Source organism: Borostomias antarcticus, assembly GCF_949987555.1.
Source record: "Borostomias antarcticus genome assembly, chromosome: 9".
In the NCBI taxonomy this organism is placed as follows: Eukaryota; Metazoa; Chordata; class Actinopteri; order Stomiiformes; family Stomiidae; genus Borostomias; species Borostomias antarcticus.
This window is the reverse complement of record NC_140242.1, coordinates 5804920-5819919: the sequence shown is the minus strand read 5'-3', so window position 1 is coordinate 5819919 and position 15000 is coordinate 5804920. Positions and strand designations below refer to the sequence as shown.

General features: G+C 48.7%; 1 protein-coding gene across 1 annotated transcript in view; it reads right to left on the bottom strand.

Moving 5' to 3' along the window:
• cntnap2a (contactin associated protein 2a) overlaps positions 1 to 15000 on the bottom strand; it is a gene marked incomplete at both ends in the record, with an annotated part of 236984 nt that overhangs the window by 124879 nt on the left and 97105 nt on the right. The window contains 3 exons of the mRNA XM_084443565.1: positions 7627 to 7711; positions 8725 to 8840; positions 9517 to 9636. Of these exons, the coding sequence (XP_084299691.1) occupies positions 7627 to 7711; positions 8725 to 8840; positions 9517 to 9636 (321 nt within the window). The remainder of the gene's footprint in view (positions 1 to 7626; positions 7712 to 8724; positions 8841 to 9516; positions 9637 to 15000) is intronic.

Genomic DNA, 15000 nt, shown 5'->3' with positions numbered 1-15000 from the left:
GGGAGGAGCAGTGTGTGAGGTCAGGGAGGAGCAGTGTGTGTGGTCAGAGAGGAGCAGTGTGTGTGGTCAGGGAGGAGCAGTGTGTGTGGTCAGGGAGGAGCAGTGTGTGAGGTCAGGGAGGAGCAGTGTGTGAGGTCAGGGAGGAGCAGTGTGTGAGGTCAGGGAGGAGCAGTGTGTGAGGTCAGAGAGGAGCAGTGTGTGTGGTCAGGGAGGAGCAGTGTGTGAGGTCAGAGAGGAGCAGTGTGTGAGGTCAGGGAGGAGCAGTGTGTGTGGTCAGAGCCGGGGCAGTGTGTGAGGTCAGGGAGGAGCAGTGTGTGAGGTCAGGGAGGAGCAGTGTGTGAGGTCAGGGAGGAGCAGTGTGTGAGGTCAGAGCCGGGGCAGTGTGTGAGGTCAGGGAGGAGCAGTGTGTGAGGTCAGGGAGGAGCAGTGTGTGAGGTCAGGGAGGAGCAGTGTGTGAGGTCAGGGAGGAGCAGTGTGTGAGGTCAGGGAGGAGCAGTGTGTGAGGTCAGGGAGGAGCAGTGTGTGAGGTCAGGGAGGAGCAGTGTGTGAGGTCAGGGAGGAGCAGTGTGTGAGGTCAGGGAGGAGCAGTGTGTGAGGTCAGGGAGGAGCAGTGTGTGAGGTCAGGGAGGAGCAGTGTGTGTGGTCAGGGAGGAGCAGTGTGTGTGGTCAGAGCCGGGGCAGTGTGTGAGGTCAGGGAGGAGCAGTGTGTGAGGTCAGGGAGGAGCAGTGTGTGAGGTCAGGGAGGAGCAGTGTGTGAGGTCAGGGAGGAGCACGGACGAGGTCTGCCGGGAGCAAATCCACTCAGCCTCTGAGCAACATGCTGGTCTACTGCATGGGGGGCTCTGTCACTGGGGAAGACAGTCTTTCTGGCAAAACAAGCAGCATTCTGCGAGTGTGTGTGGTGTGTGTGTTTGAAGTAATGTGTGTGTGTGTGTGTGTGAGAGAGAGAGAGAGAAAGAGACAGAGAGGAAGGGAGGAAGGCGCTTGCATGGAAGATCCTGTTATCCAGGTTTTGTTTATGTTATTACCACTTAGTTACACACTAATTACACAATCATTACTACAGTATGTATTCTGGAGGTTCGTAACATCTCTGAACAACATGGCCAGTGTGTAGATCTCCAACCTCCCCAGGTAAATCAAACTCTGTTTCTTCTATGCGACGGTGGAGTCCGTTCTCCTACATGGCTGTGAGTGCTGGACCCTGAAGCCCACCCTGCAGAAGTCCCTAGACAGGTGCTACACCAGCTGCGTTCAGTACTTAACATTAACAAGAACGAGCACGTTAACAACAAGCATCTGTATGGGGGGTCACCAGGGGTGAGTGAGAAAACAGCAGCCAGGAGAACGAGGCTGGCTGGTCAGTGCCAGAGACACCAGGAGCCTCCAGCCAGCAAACTGGTGCTGTGGGAGCCGACACACGGGCATGGGTCACCAGGGCGTCCCTCACTAACACACGGGCATGGATCATGAGGGTGTCCCTCACTAACACACGGGCATGGATCACGAGGGTGTCCCTCACTAACACACGGGCATCGGTCACCAGGGCGTCCCTCACTAACACACGGGCATGGGTCACCAGGGCGACCCTCACTAACACAAGGGCATCCCTCACTAACACACGGGCATCCCTCACTAACACACGGGCATGGGTCACCAGGGCGTCCCTCACTAACACACGGGCATGGATCACCAGGGCGTCCCTCACTAACACACGGGCATGGATCACCAGGGCGTCCCTCACTAACACACGGGCATCCCTCACTAACACACAGGCATGGGTCACCAGGGCGTCCCTCACTAACACACGGGCATCGGTCACCAGGGCGTCCCTCACTAACACACGGGCATCGGTCACCAGGGCGTCCCTCACTAACACACGGGCATCGGTCACCAGGGCGTCCCTCACTAACACACGGGCATCGGTCACCAGGGCGTCCCTCACTAACACACGGGCATCGGTCACCAGGGCGTCCCTCACTAACACACGGGCATCGGTCACCAGGGCGTCCCTCACTAACACACGGGCATCGGTCACCAGGGCGTCCCTCACTAACACACGGGCATGGATCACGAGGGTGTCCCTCACTAACACACGGGCATGGGTCACCAGGGCGTCCCTCACTAACACACGGGCATGGATCACGAGGGCGTCCCTCACTAACACACGGGCATGGATCACGAGGGCGTCGCTCACTAACACACGGGCATGGATCACCAGGGCGTCCCTAACTAACACACGGGCATGGATCACCAGGGCGTCCCTCACTAACACACGGGCATCGGTCACCAGGGCGTCCCTCACTAACACACGGGCATGGATCACCAGGGCGTCCCTCACTAACACACGGGCATCGGTCACCAGGGCGTCCCTCACTAACACACTGGCATGGATCACCAGGGCGTCCCTCACTAACACACGGGCATGGGTCACGAGGGCGTCCCTCACTAACACACGGGCATCGGTCACCAGGGCGTCCCTCACTAACACACGGGCATGGGTCACCAGGGCGTCCCTCACTAACACACGGGCATGGGTCACCAGGGCGTCCCTCACTGATGTATGTGGACGTACTCACGGAAGACGCAGGAGCAGGAAGTAGCGGTGAGCTGACAGATATATGGAGGATCAGGAAGACTGGAAGCGCTGATGGAGGACTCGTCCGAGGAGTCTGTGTGTGTCTGAGATAGTGTGTGTGGCGTGGTGTGTGTGCATGTGTTTGAGATAGTGTGCCTGTGTGTGATGTGGTGTGTGTGTGTTCGAGATAGTGTGTGTGTGTGTGTATGTTTGATATAGTGTGTGTGTGTGTATGTGTTTGAGATAGTGTGTGTGTGATGTGTGTGTATGTGTTTGAGATAGTGTGTGTGTGTGTGTGATGTGTGTGTGTGTGTGTGTGATGTGTGTGTGTTTGTGTGAAGTGTGTGTATGTGTATATGTTTGAGATAGTGTGCGTGTGTGCGATGTGGTGTGTGTGTGTGTATGTGTTTGAGATAGTGTCTGTGTGTGTCTGTGTGTGTGTGTGTCTGTGTGTGTGTGATGTGCGAGTTGACTCATAGTGAGGACGGATTTGGACTGGAGGAAGATGGAAGGGATGAGGGGGGGAGGGAAGGGATGAGGAAGAGGAGGGATGAGGAGGGAAGGGATGAGGAAGGAAGGTATGAGGAGGGAAGGGATGAGGGGGAGGAGGGAAGGGATAAGGAGGAGGAGGGAAGGGATGAGGGGGAGGAGGGAAGGGATGAGGAGGAGGAGGGAAGGGATAAGGAGGAGGAGGGAAGGGATGAGGGGGAGGAGGGAAGGGATGAGGAGGAGGAGGGAAGGGATGAGGAAGGAAGGGAGGAGGTGGAGGAGGGAAGGGATGAGGAGGAGGAGGGAAGGGATAAGGAGGAGGAGGGAAGGGATGAGGAGGAGGAGGGAAGGGATGAGGAAGGAAGGGAGGAGGTGGAGGAGGGAAGGGATGAGGAGGAGGAGGGAAGGGATGAGGAAGGAAGGAAGGGAGGAGGTGGAGGAGGGAAGGGATGAGGGGGAGGGCTAGACCACTCGGGCTAGACTGTAGGCTTGTGGTTCCCCTGACCCGAAGGCCTTCAGCAGCTGGCGGACCTGCCCGTCCATCCACAGCTTCTGATGAGGGAAGGTTGTGATCCGCTTGGTGGTGGTGACTTCATTGATGCTGGTGCTTATGCAGTCCAGGGCATGTATGTATATCGATTGCAGACAGTGAACTAGTTAGCCAGCTAACGCTAGTCTGCCCCAATAGTGGAATCCTTTCTGTATATTCATACACGTTACCACAATGGACCATACAACTGTACAGAAAATAACCACAATATATGATTTTCACTAGTAATGTGGCTTGATGTATGCTTGATGCATCTTCTTCTTGAAGAAGATGATGATAGAAATGAGAGAAAGGAAGTTCTAGAGTCGACAGATTGCATCAGAAATGTTATCAGGTTCCCCATAAACCCACTGTTCCCCATAAACCCATTGTGGGGTCAGACCTATGTCCATACCCCCATTGCTCTCTGTTAAGTGCATTGTGTCGCCTCTGTGTATGAAATGCGCTATACAAATAAAGCTTGATTTGATTCGATTTGCTATCTTTGGGTTTAAATCCGAAATATTGATAAATAGGTGCTTTTGTGCCATGACTGGGGAGTGCGCCTAGCTCTGGCCTGCCTGTCCAGCAGGGGACTTAAATAGGTACTGTAGTAGCAGAAGTTAGACGTGTGTGTGTGTGTGTGTGTTTGTATACACCTGTGTGTGTGTGTGTGTGTGTGTGTGTGTGTGTGTGTGTGTGTGTGTGTGTGTGTGTCTGTGTGTATCGCTGACTGGCACCCCAGCAACCCATCAAAACCATTACAGTGCACACGTGCATGTGTGTGTGTGTGTGTGTGTGTGTGTGTGTGTGTGTGTGTGTATGTTTGTGTGTGTGAGTGTGTGTGTGTGTGTGTGTGTGAACAAGGAGCAGGAGGGAGAGGGGAACTAGAGAAACAGAGAGAGGACAGAGGGTCATACACTCAGGACAATTACTGTCTAAGTTCTCAATTACCAAACTCAATACCATCAACCCTGAACGCAATTCCAATTTAACGCTTCGTTTGGTCGCAAAATGCCAGCCCTGGGGCCTCATTTATCAAAGAGCGTGTAAATTCTGGTGTAAAAGAGGGCGTACGACGAAAACGCGGAAAATGCACAATGTAGCGTACGACGAGAATATTTACACGCTTTTCGGATCTATCAAAAATGTCGTATGCCCTTTTCTGCACGAGAAATCCGAGACGGGCGGAGAATAGAGTGTACGCGCACGCGCCTCGTGTTCCGCCCTCTCCACGCCCAAATCCAACCATATATGGTCAAAACTATGACGGCACAACGGGGATACCCCGGAAGGATACGACATAATATAGCGTCGAGCATTAGGACAGACAAAGACGTTTATGGAAAAACGCGGAATGAAGAGAAACTTTTCGGAGACGGAGGTGCATGTGCTTGTTGGTGAGGTCCACGCGAGGAAGACAATCCTCTTCGGAAGGTATTAATAGCCTACCTTTGTCTGTTTGCTCCTACAGCTTAGTAGCCTACTTTAGCTACGTATTGTGCATCTAGGATTTGGCATACACGGACATAGCCTACTGTAACATGTGGCTGTGAGGAAAGAGAACATTCTGTGGTAGGCTATGATTAAATTAGGACCAAACACAGGGAACAATAACGCAGATGACCACTTCATAATGTTAGAACACATTAAACATTTTCCCCTCTGGGAAATTAAGACTCATCTAAATCACCCGGTAAATCACAGCATTTAATTGACTGCCAACAGAAAAACATATCAAATGAATATGGCTGCACAATGAAATGTTTAATGCATAATCAAGTTCACAGACAAACTCAAGGAACATGATTGAAATTGTTTCTCCAGACTCTGACGTGGGGTGGGACTCAGAGGAGGGGGAGTCTGCAGTGGTCCTGGACCTGACGGTCATGCCCCCGCGAGTTGTACCCTCCACCTCCAGCGCGCCGGCCTCCACCTTCTTATCAGCTTTGAATATATATCTTGGCAAACATAACACGGGATGATGTACAAGGAGGGGACAGATACCTAGTGAAAGTACTATTGGTTGCTAGTAAAAAGACAATAACGAGGGCTTGGTATAAGGTGGAACGCCCAACCAAGGAGCAGTGGCTGGGTGTTGTGGAGGAGATGTATGTTAGGGAGAGGTTCACGCATGCATTGAGGATGCAGGAAGGAAAGTTTGAAGGGAGATGGGAAAAATGGATGGATTATAGAAGGAAGTGTGATGATACCACTAATATTAAAATTGTCATATTTGAGTAAGAAAAAAAAGCTGCATGGATGGATGTACCCATAAGCTGTTATTGTAGGTTTTTATGTTTTATTGTATTGTCGTTGTATGGATGGAAAATGCTAATAAAGATTCAAAGTAAATAAGACAAAGAATATGGATCTTGGTTATGGACACACCAACAAGCCAGCCGTCACGCGCAGCGCCTGCCTCCAGTCTAGTCCCTACCCTGCTGAGCGCCGGATTCATTTAGGCTCGCATTACGCACAGGAGGACTGTCATTTATATGCTTACCAAAGAGCAAACAGGTCCACATGATCACATATTAATGACAATCTAATTGGTCAATTATTGCCGTTTGATGGAGTGCCTGCATTAAGTGTGTGACATATAGCGCGGAAGGGTTTGGGACAGCGCATAGGTACAGTTTGGGGAACAAATCCATATCGAACCATGAATGAGCCGGTTAGAGGACACGTCTAATCTTGCATTGCGATATATGTTTGTTCTGAATTGGCCTAGTAGCCTACATGATTGTGCGTTCATGAACTGTCGCTCTTATTCTCTCCGTCAAACATAGTAATTCACCGACGCACCACCGGCGTCGCCAGTTCCCCCTGTGTTCAAGAAGGGCGTAGAACACCGTGTAAATCGGTACGCCAACTGGAGAGGTGTCCTACAAAAGCGCGGAGAAAGGCGACTAAATTTTCGCCCTTACGGCTTGATAAATCGCAATGTGGGGGGGGCAAATGGCGTACGCCTGAACTCGCGAAAAAGACCGTGTAAAAGAAGGCGTACCTCAATGATAAATGAGGCCCCTGCTGGTAATAGGCCAGTGTGTGTGTGTGTGTGTGTGTGTTATTTGATGAAATTTGACACCTTATCCCTGAAGCATATTTTGGGTAAATTATTTTCCCTAGCCCCTCCTCTCTGGGTTGGTAACTGGATTTCCCTTCCCTCACTTTCAAAGAATTAGGAATAACAACTTAAGTGTGTGTGTGTGTGTATGTGTGTGTATGTGTGTGTGTTTGTGTGTTTATGTGTGTAAAAAAGTTGGTGAGACTGTTTACTTCTGAGTGAGCCATGTACGCTTACAGAACGTGTGTGTGTGTATGTGTGTGTGTGTGTATGTGTGTATGTGTGTGTGTGTGTGTGTGTGTGTGTGTGTGTGTGGGGGTGTGTGTATGCGGTGTCATATCCCTGTCTTTCAGAGTTTAATTACCAAGTTGTGGTTTGCTGCACACAACTATTGAACATACGTCAATCAATTTATGCCCCCCAATCCCCCAAACACACACACGCACACACTCTCACACATACACACACACACACACACACACACACACACACACACACACACACACACACACACACACACACACACACACACAATCCCCACTAACTGTCATCAGTTCCCTGGCTGTGCTGGACTGTTCTCTACAGTCAATCCCTGTGTGGCCCGGCATGTTAGCTGGCCCAGACAGACAACTTGTTACTGGCCTGTATTAGAAATACACACACACAAACACACACGCACACACGCACGCACGCACGCACGCACGCACGCACACCATCAACCTAGAGGATATTACTGTGGAAGAAACTTACAGCCGGAGGTCTGGTATTACAGTAACACAAACAGGAGTTTGGAATAAAAAAATCTGAGGTTTACATCAAAGACATGTAGGACAGACACACATTCTCTCTCTCTCTCTCTCTCTCTCTCTCTCTCTCTCACACACACACACACACACACGTTCTCTATCTCTCTCTCTCTCTCACACACACACACACACACACACACACGTGTGTTGTTACCTGGTGTGTTGAGCAGTCTGGACATGCGGCAGGCGTAGGAGATGTGCTGCTGGCAGTGCTCAGCGCTGGAGGTTATAGCTGTGACCTGGGACCACATATCAACAGTCACCCATCACTGGAATAGAGACCATATGTACCACAACTGCTTGTAGGTGTGTGTTTGTGTTCCCCATGGTCCTCCTCACCCCCCCCCCCCCCCCCACCCTGGGGTAATAAATCCATGGCCTAACATTCCTGAGACCACATGGGCCCAAGAGAGATTCACACAGTGAGACAAAGGAGTATTAGCATTATTTGTTTTATTTCTTTAAGTGCAATTACTTTCTCCCAGCTATGTTTTGCAACCACAAAAATAAGCCCTGGGAATAAAGTATGGGCATTGATGTATTGCATTTGTAACCAAGTGTTACTGTGTGTTGTAAATAACTGGTTCTATGCTACTAAATCAACCTATCAATGTCTGGTATCAATCTAAAGCTAAAATCATGAATCAGTTGATTATGCATGTTGGGGGAATTTAATATCATGTTGAAACCATAACAGGGATATTTGATAATTCCAGACTCTTAAGAGAATCTTGGCTCCCCTATTTATGATCCCAAGTGGGTGGGGGTCAAAGCTTGCCCACCGACCCTCACTCTGTGTGGGTGACCAATTGGTGCTGTCTATGCAAACAGGACACTCAATTATCTGCCCTTTTTAAGTGGGGACCGGACAGATTATGTCTCTCAAGTTCCGCTCTCAAGGTTTTCTCTCAGGTTATCTGTGTTCTCCAAGTAACACGTAACCTCAGGATCCAAGCTTGTGTCTGACTGATGGAAATCAATCTGTATCCGTGGAATTGCTGAACCGCTATGGGCATCTGAGCTCTCTGTGTAGTCGACATCAGGGTCTTAGGAATTTCCACAAACTCTTCAAACGATCCACCTCTGGCGAGAGCAGAGGGTTTGAACGAGACATTTGCAACCTTTAAACTCTGAACCATCATTCATTTAATTTCTGTGTTTGTGTGTGTGTGTGTGTGTGTGTGTGCATGCGTGCATGTGTGTGTGTGTGTGTGTGTGTGTGTGTGTGTGTGTGTGCGTGTGTGTGTCAGACCTGCTCCATAGAGGCGCTGTAGTTGAGCTGGAGGACGGTGCGTCTTTCTCGACTTGATCCTTTCACTGAGGTCTGGGCTGGCATGCTGTTCACCACCATGGTCCACACCTTGTCCTCTGATACACACACACACACGCACACACACGCACACCAGGTCATGTAAAAATAAAGTACTGCAAAGCCAAGCAGATGACATGAGGACCTGCAATTGCCCTGGACATATTCTCTAGTCTTATGACACGGTCCAGCCAACCGTACAACCCTGCGTCCATTCAGACTGTCAGTCAGTGTTCTGTAGGAGTGTGTGTGTGTGTGTTTGTGCTGCTGGGGGCTTTGGAGACTGGGGGTTATACCAGCAGAGCCGTGGCATTTAATTCAGAACTTACCATTTTCTCTCCTCCCTCCCTACCTCCCTCCCTCCCTCCATCCATCCATCATTTCCACCCTGAAATCTTTCACCAGTTCCACCTGTATGTGTGTGTGTGTGTGTGTGTGTGTGTGTGTGAATGTCATGGGCTAGAGCAGTGTTGCCTTGGAAACTAACAGGTTAAGGATAGGAAAGAAAAGTCTATTTCTCTACCCCCAAGATACTCAATCTCTCACTCTCTCAGCAAGCTGACAGTCTGCCAAAGTTTGAGTGTTACTGTTCACTAACCGCCAACACACACACACACACACACACACACACACACACACACACACACACACACACACACACACACACACACACTCACACACACACACACACACACACACACACTCACACACACACAGGGCAGGGCCGGGGCTCACCTGTCATATTGCAGTTGACTTTGAAGGGGCCAAGAGGTCCGCTGCCGTCCGGATCTATCCAGTAGGTATCTGAGGATCTCCCCAGGTGCTTATAGGCCTCGCAAGACTGCTCATAGATGGCTGGGTGGAGGGAGAAGAAAAGGAGGGGATGGAGAGAGAGAGAGAGGGAGAGAGAGAGAGGGAGAGAAAGAGAGAGTGGGATGGATATGAGGGAGAGGGAATAGAAAATCACTGAGTCGGTACTTCACATCGTGCAGCTTCAGCTCCCTCCAGCCCCACACACAGCCCTTTACAGCCCAGCAGCACCTCCGCACCAGCCTGCAGATCAGCACCACTGGGTCGCTGTCCGTGGCCCTGCCTCGACCGGGTTGAACAGCTACTGACTCCAGCACTATGGACAGCTACCAACCCACCCCAGAAACCCTCATCTACATTCTTTCCTCACAGAGGCTTCCACGTGCGCGCAAGACAATGTAAAAGTATGCCTGATAAACGCTGGTACCCATGCCTACACACTGATGTTCATATTATGAGATGTTCAACTGGGCTGGAGGTCTGTTCCTTACTCGTTGGCTGCAGTGATAGACCTGTTTATTGGGCTTCCTACCCTGCAGAGAAAGTGTATCTCTCTGTCAGTCCTGTGGAACTGTCTCCCTAATGCCTTTTTAAAGAGAATCTACAGGAGGTTCAAAGTCCTATTCATACGCCTGAAGTGAAAGGACATTTTATATGATATGTATTGAACGTTCTTGTGCTTGCCGTGAAAGGGCTGCTTCTCTGTTCTGTCCTGTTTCTTTGTGGGTTTTTTACACTTTGTTTTGTATGATTGACTCTTCTAAGCACGGACTCGGCATCATAACAAACTTAAACCGACAACAAGCTCCTCATCTCCCCGAGATGAAAAAACAAAGAAATGAAGAAACTGTGCATGAGTGTGTATCTGAGTGTGTGTGTGTTTGGAGCAGACATTTAGTTGCAGTCTCCTCCGTTCCATAAACATGAAAATAAAGCCACATAGCTGCAGGCACTGTTTGGCTGTTAAAGGATGCCACTACTGTATGTGTGTATGTGTGTGTGTGTGTGTGTGTGTGTGTGTGTGTGTGTGTGTGTGTGTGTGTGTGTGTGTGTGCGTGTGTGTGTGTGCGTGCCTGCGAGCACGTGTACATTTGCACGTGCATACTGTTAATATGTGTGTGTGTCTGTATGTGTGTGTGTGTGTCTGTATGCTTTATGCTCCTTTGAAGGACAAAAGATTAATTACTTTGCTGAATGTTGGAATAGATGAAAAACAATGCCGTCAACGTGCTGCAAGTTTTCAGTCTGGCAGTTGGGCTGTGGTTGTCATTCGCCATTCAAAGGCTGTCAGGCGGTCGTCAGAACAACGGCGTTGTGGCGCACGCCACTGCCGTCTCAGCACGTGTGACGGACAGAATGTTCCTGCCTCACTTGTTTTAATCCAAAGAGAAAGAAGGAATTTATGATTCCAATAAGAGAGAAGGAAAGTGTTGGACTGGTACTTTTTTGATTGCTGCCATACATTTCTGTTGGTTCTGTACACTTTTGAATAAAGTCCCTCTCATTCCCTCTCTCTCTCTCTCTCTCTCGCTCTCTCTCTCTCCCTCTCAATTTAATTCTATTCCATTCATTTCAATAAGCTTTATTGGCAGGAAATACTCGTAAATATTGCCAAAGCAGAGAACTAATTAAAAATCAAAGAAATGACAACAGATGGTAATAATGATAATCACAATGTGTGTTTGCAACTGTGTGTGAAGCGGCTGGGATGAGAATTAGCACCTCTAAATCTGAGGCCATGGTTCTCAGCAGGAAACCGGTGGTCTGTCCGCTCCGAGTAGGAAATGAGTCCTTACTCCAAGTGAAGGAGTTCAAGTATCTGGGGGTCTTGTTCACGTCCCCACCCTCACCTATGGTCATGAAGGATGGGTCATGACCGAAAGAACAAGATCACGGATACAAGCGGCCGAAATGAGTTTTCTCCGGAGGGTGGCTGGGGTCTCCCTGAGAGATCGGGTGAGAAGTTCAGTCATTCGGGAGAGACTCGGAGTAGAGCCGCTGCTCCTTTGCGTCGAAAGGAGCCAGTTGAGGTGGTTGGGGCATCTAGTGAGGATGCCTCCTGGGCGCCTCCCTAGGGAGGTGTTCCAGGCGTGTCAGCTGGGAGGAGGCCGCGGGGCAGTAGGGCGGGTCACACTATTTTTTTTCCCCAATCAACTGAGGGGGGTGTCTATTTCATGTGTTTTTCAACCAGGAATTAAAATATGTGCTTATTTTTGGGATAGGACCATTCCTACCTACATCATTTTGTATTTGTAAATTGCCACTTTTACCATTTCGAACCTCTTTATAAGATATTGAATGATATAAGGGAAATAATTTTGCCAAAACCAAATCCCAAATAAATGTACATATTTATCAACAGGTTTTATATATTTACATATTTACAGAATGTTTGTCACTTCCAAACATCAGTTTCTTACTTATGAACTCTGCCAGTTTGCACAAATCCTGCCTCAAAAACAGTTTTTGTATGTTGTTGCTGCAAGCTGGATGTCAATCCTTAACCATCTGTCTTCTGTTCATATCTTAAGGCATGAGGCAGTAAAAATATTTAAATTAGGAACCTGAGGAACTAGTAGATGATATTAGATGTAAATGATCTTGTTTTACATACTGTACTTGTTAATGGATTAGGAAATTATAAATGTTGGGAAAACAGTTTTCACATTTTGTTGCTGCAAGCACCAGTAAACCACAGATGCTGGCTCACCACAGCAGACAGACTTCTCAGGCTCTGGGTGTCAAAGCATGGTCTGAAAAGAACAAATCAGAAGAATCTGCAATTAATTGTGGAATACATCATTGGAGTGTGTATTATACATGCTGGTTCAACGTGAAGGTCAAGCACTCCTGGATCGAAGGACCTAGGCACATCCTGTTTCAGCTGGACTGTCTCAAGTCGCAAAGGAAGAAGGTGCTGGATCTTGTGATGCCGACTGTGAGAAGATCTGCTTGGTATGCCCACAGTGAAGCCATCCTCCAAACACTGCTGTGCTCTGAGGATCAGAGGGAGAGGATTGAGGGGGTGGAGAGAATCTTGGCCATCAGGGAAGAGGGGCACTCCTCTGTCAGGACCAGAAAGACACCTGGCATCAATTGCGATGCTTCCAGCATTGGTGACTTGATCAGCTGGTCAGAAGGTGTGTCAGAGCCACCTCTCAACTGCTCACTAAGCACCTTGGAGGTGAAGAACTTCATTAATACCCCCATGGAGGTGCTCAACTTGCCTTGCCACACACAGAGCATTGAGAGGGTTGTTAAGATGGTGACTGAAGCTTCAGCGAAGTACTTCTCTCAGGAAAAGAGGGATGGAGGGATCAGGGCTCAGGAGACCAGCAGGAGGCTGATGTCCAAGAATCAATCAAAGCAAGATTTGTGCAAACTGGCAAATTTCAGGAAGTAAGTGACTGATGTTTGGAAGTGATAAACATGCTTTAAATATGTAACACCTGTTAATAAATATGTAAATTGATCTGGGATTTGATTTTGCAAGTGCAACAAAGCAGCATTAAACTGCACAGCCCTCTGTTACTATGAAGGGGAGTTCTGAATAAACTTGTGACACGTGATAGATCCTAGGTTTACGGAATCAATGGTATGACTTGTCTCGAGTCTTCTATCTTCTGAGGAATTATACGAATTCAAGTTCTGAATCGTAAAACATGTAGCCTATGCTTTGAGACCTTTTCTGTCAATTACTGTTTTCATACCGTTATCTTTAACATTGCCGTTATCTTAAAAAAAAAAAAAAAAACGAGCATGCGACCCAGGCACCCCTGGATGGCCCTTACTGACCCAGGAACCCCTGGATGGCCCTTACTGACCCAGGCACCCCTGGATGGCCCTTACTGACCCAGGCACCCCTGGATGGCCCTTACTGACCCAGGCACCCCTGGATGGCCCTTACTGACCCAGGCACCCCTGGATGGCCCTTACTGACCCAAGCACTCCTGGATGGCCCTTACTGACCCAAGCACTCCTGGATGGCCCTTACTGACCCAGGCACCCCTGGATGGCCCTTACTGACCCAGGAACCCCTGGATGGCCCTTACTGACCCAGGCACCCCTGGATGGCCCTTACTGACCCAGGCACCCCTGGATGGCCCTTACTGACCCAGGCACCCCGGCGCCAGGGGCAACTAATCAGGACCACAGACCACAATCCATCTGCTGGACAAGAGAACACACTAGACAACCACCACAGAACAGACAGTCGTCACAATACACATTACACACACACACACATACACACACACACATATATATATATATATATATATATATTTGTTGGTGTGCATGTGTGTGGGTGTGTGAGAATATGTGCGTGAATGTTCATGTGTTCCTTATTTCATTGAATGTTTTACAGTATTGGAAGAAGTGCATCTCTGTTTCAACCTCACCGAACAGTGATCAAATATTCTGTTTTCTTTTGGTTGCCATGATTTTCTTTTGTGTTGTCCTTTTCCAATTGCAAATGTGTGGTCACTGAGCCTGTACTTGTCAAGTCAAGTAACACTTTATTGTCTTTGCAGAGATTTTGCTTGGGCTACCTGCCCGCGCTGCCAGCCAAACATTTAACATCAAAACAGGCAGAGACATACAATAAATAAAAAGTGTATAATACAGCAGCAGGAATAAGTACAATCATATGAACAGTGTAGTTATTTCACTTCGTTCAGAAGTTTTATGGACAGGGGAACGAAGGATTTTTTGAATCTGTTCAAATTACGATGGCCCATAGGAACTCTGTACCTCCTTCCCAGGGGAAGCAGCTGGAACTCATCGTAAATGACATGGGTCGGGTCGGTAACAATGCTATTTGCTAGTTTGACAACAGCCTGGTCAAAAATGGCCTGCAGGGTGGGCTGTCCTTCCGCTGCCATGATCTTAAAGGCAACCTCCCTCAGTCTGAGTAGTTTAGACTTAAGTTGGACACTTAGGTTCCCAAACCAGGCTCCCAACCGTTACTTGGTTAGGATCTGAGTCTGTACTTGGTTAGGATCTGAGTCTGTACTTGGTTAGGATCTGAGTCTGTACTTGGTTAGGATCTGAGTCTGTACTTGGTTAGGATCTGAGTCTGTACTTGGTTAGGATCTGAGTCTGTACTTGGTTAGGATCTGAGTCTGTACTTGGTTAGGATCTGTCTCTGCTTACTATCTCTGACAGTAGAGAGATCTTTTTTTTGGAGCCAGACAACATTCTAATCTACTTTGGCTTTTCGTTATATTCACTTATTTCAATGTTCCAAATAGGTTTATTTCCGTTGTGTTATAATGTGGTTGGTGTTTGTAAAGCAGTGCTGGTGTGAGACTGGTCAGAGTGGGTCTGAGAGGGGCCGTTAGTCTCAGCACCAGCTGACAGAGGGGACTCTTTTCTGGGCTCAGCTCTTGGGTTTGGATGCTTTGGGCA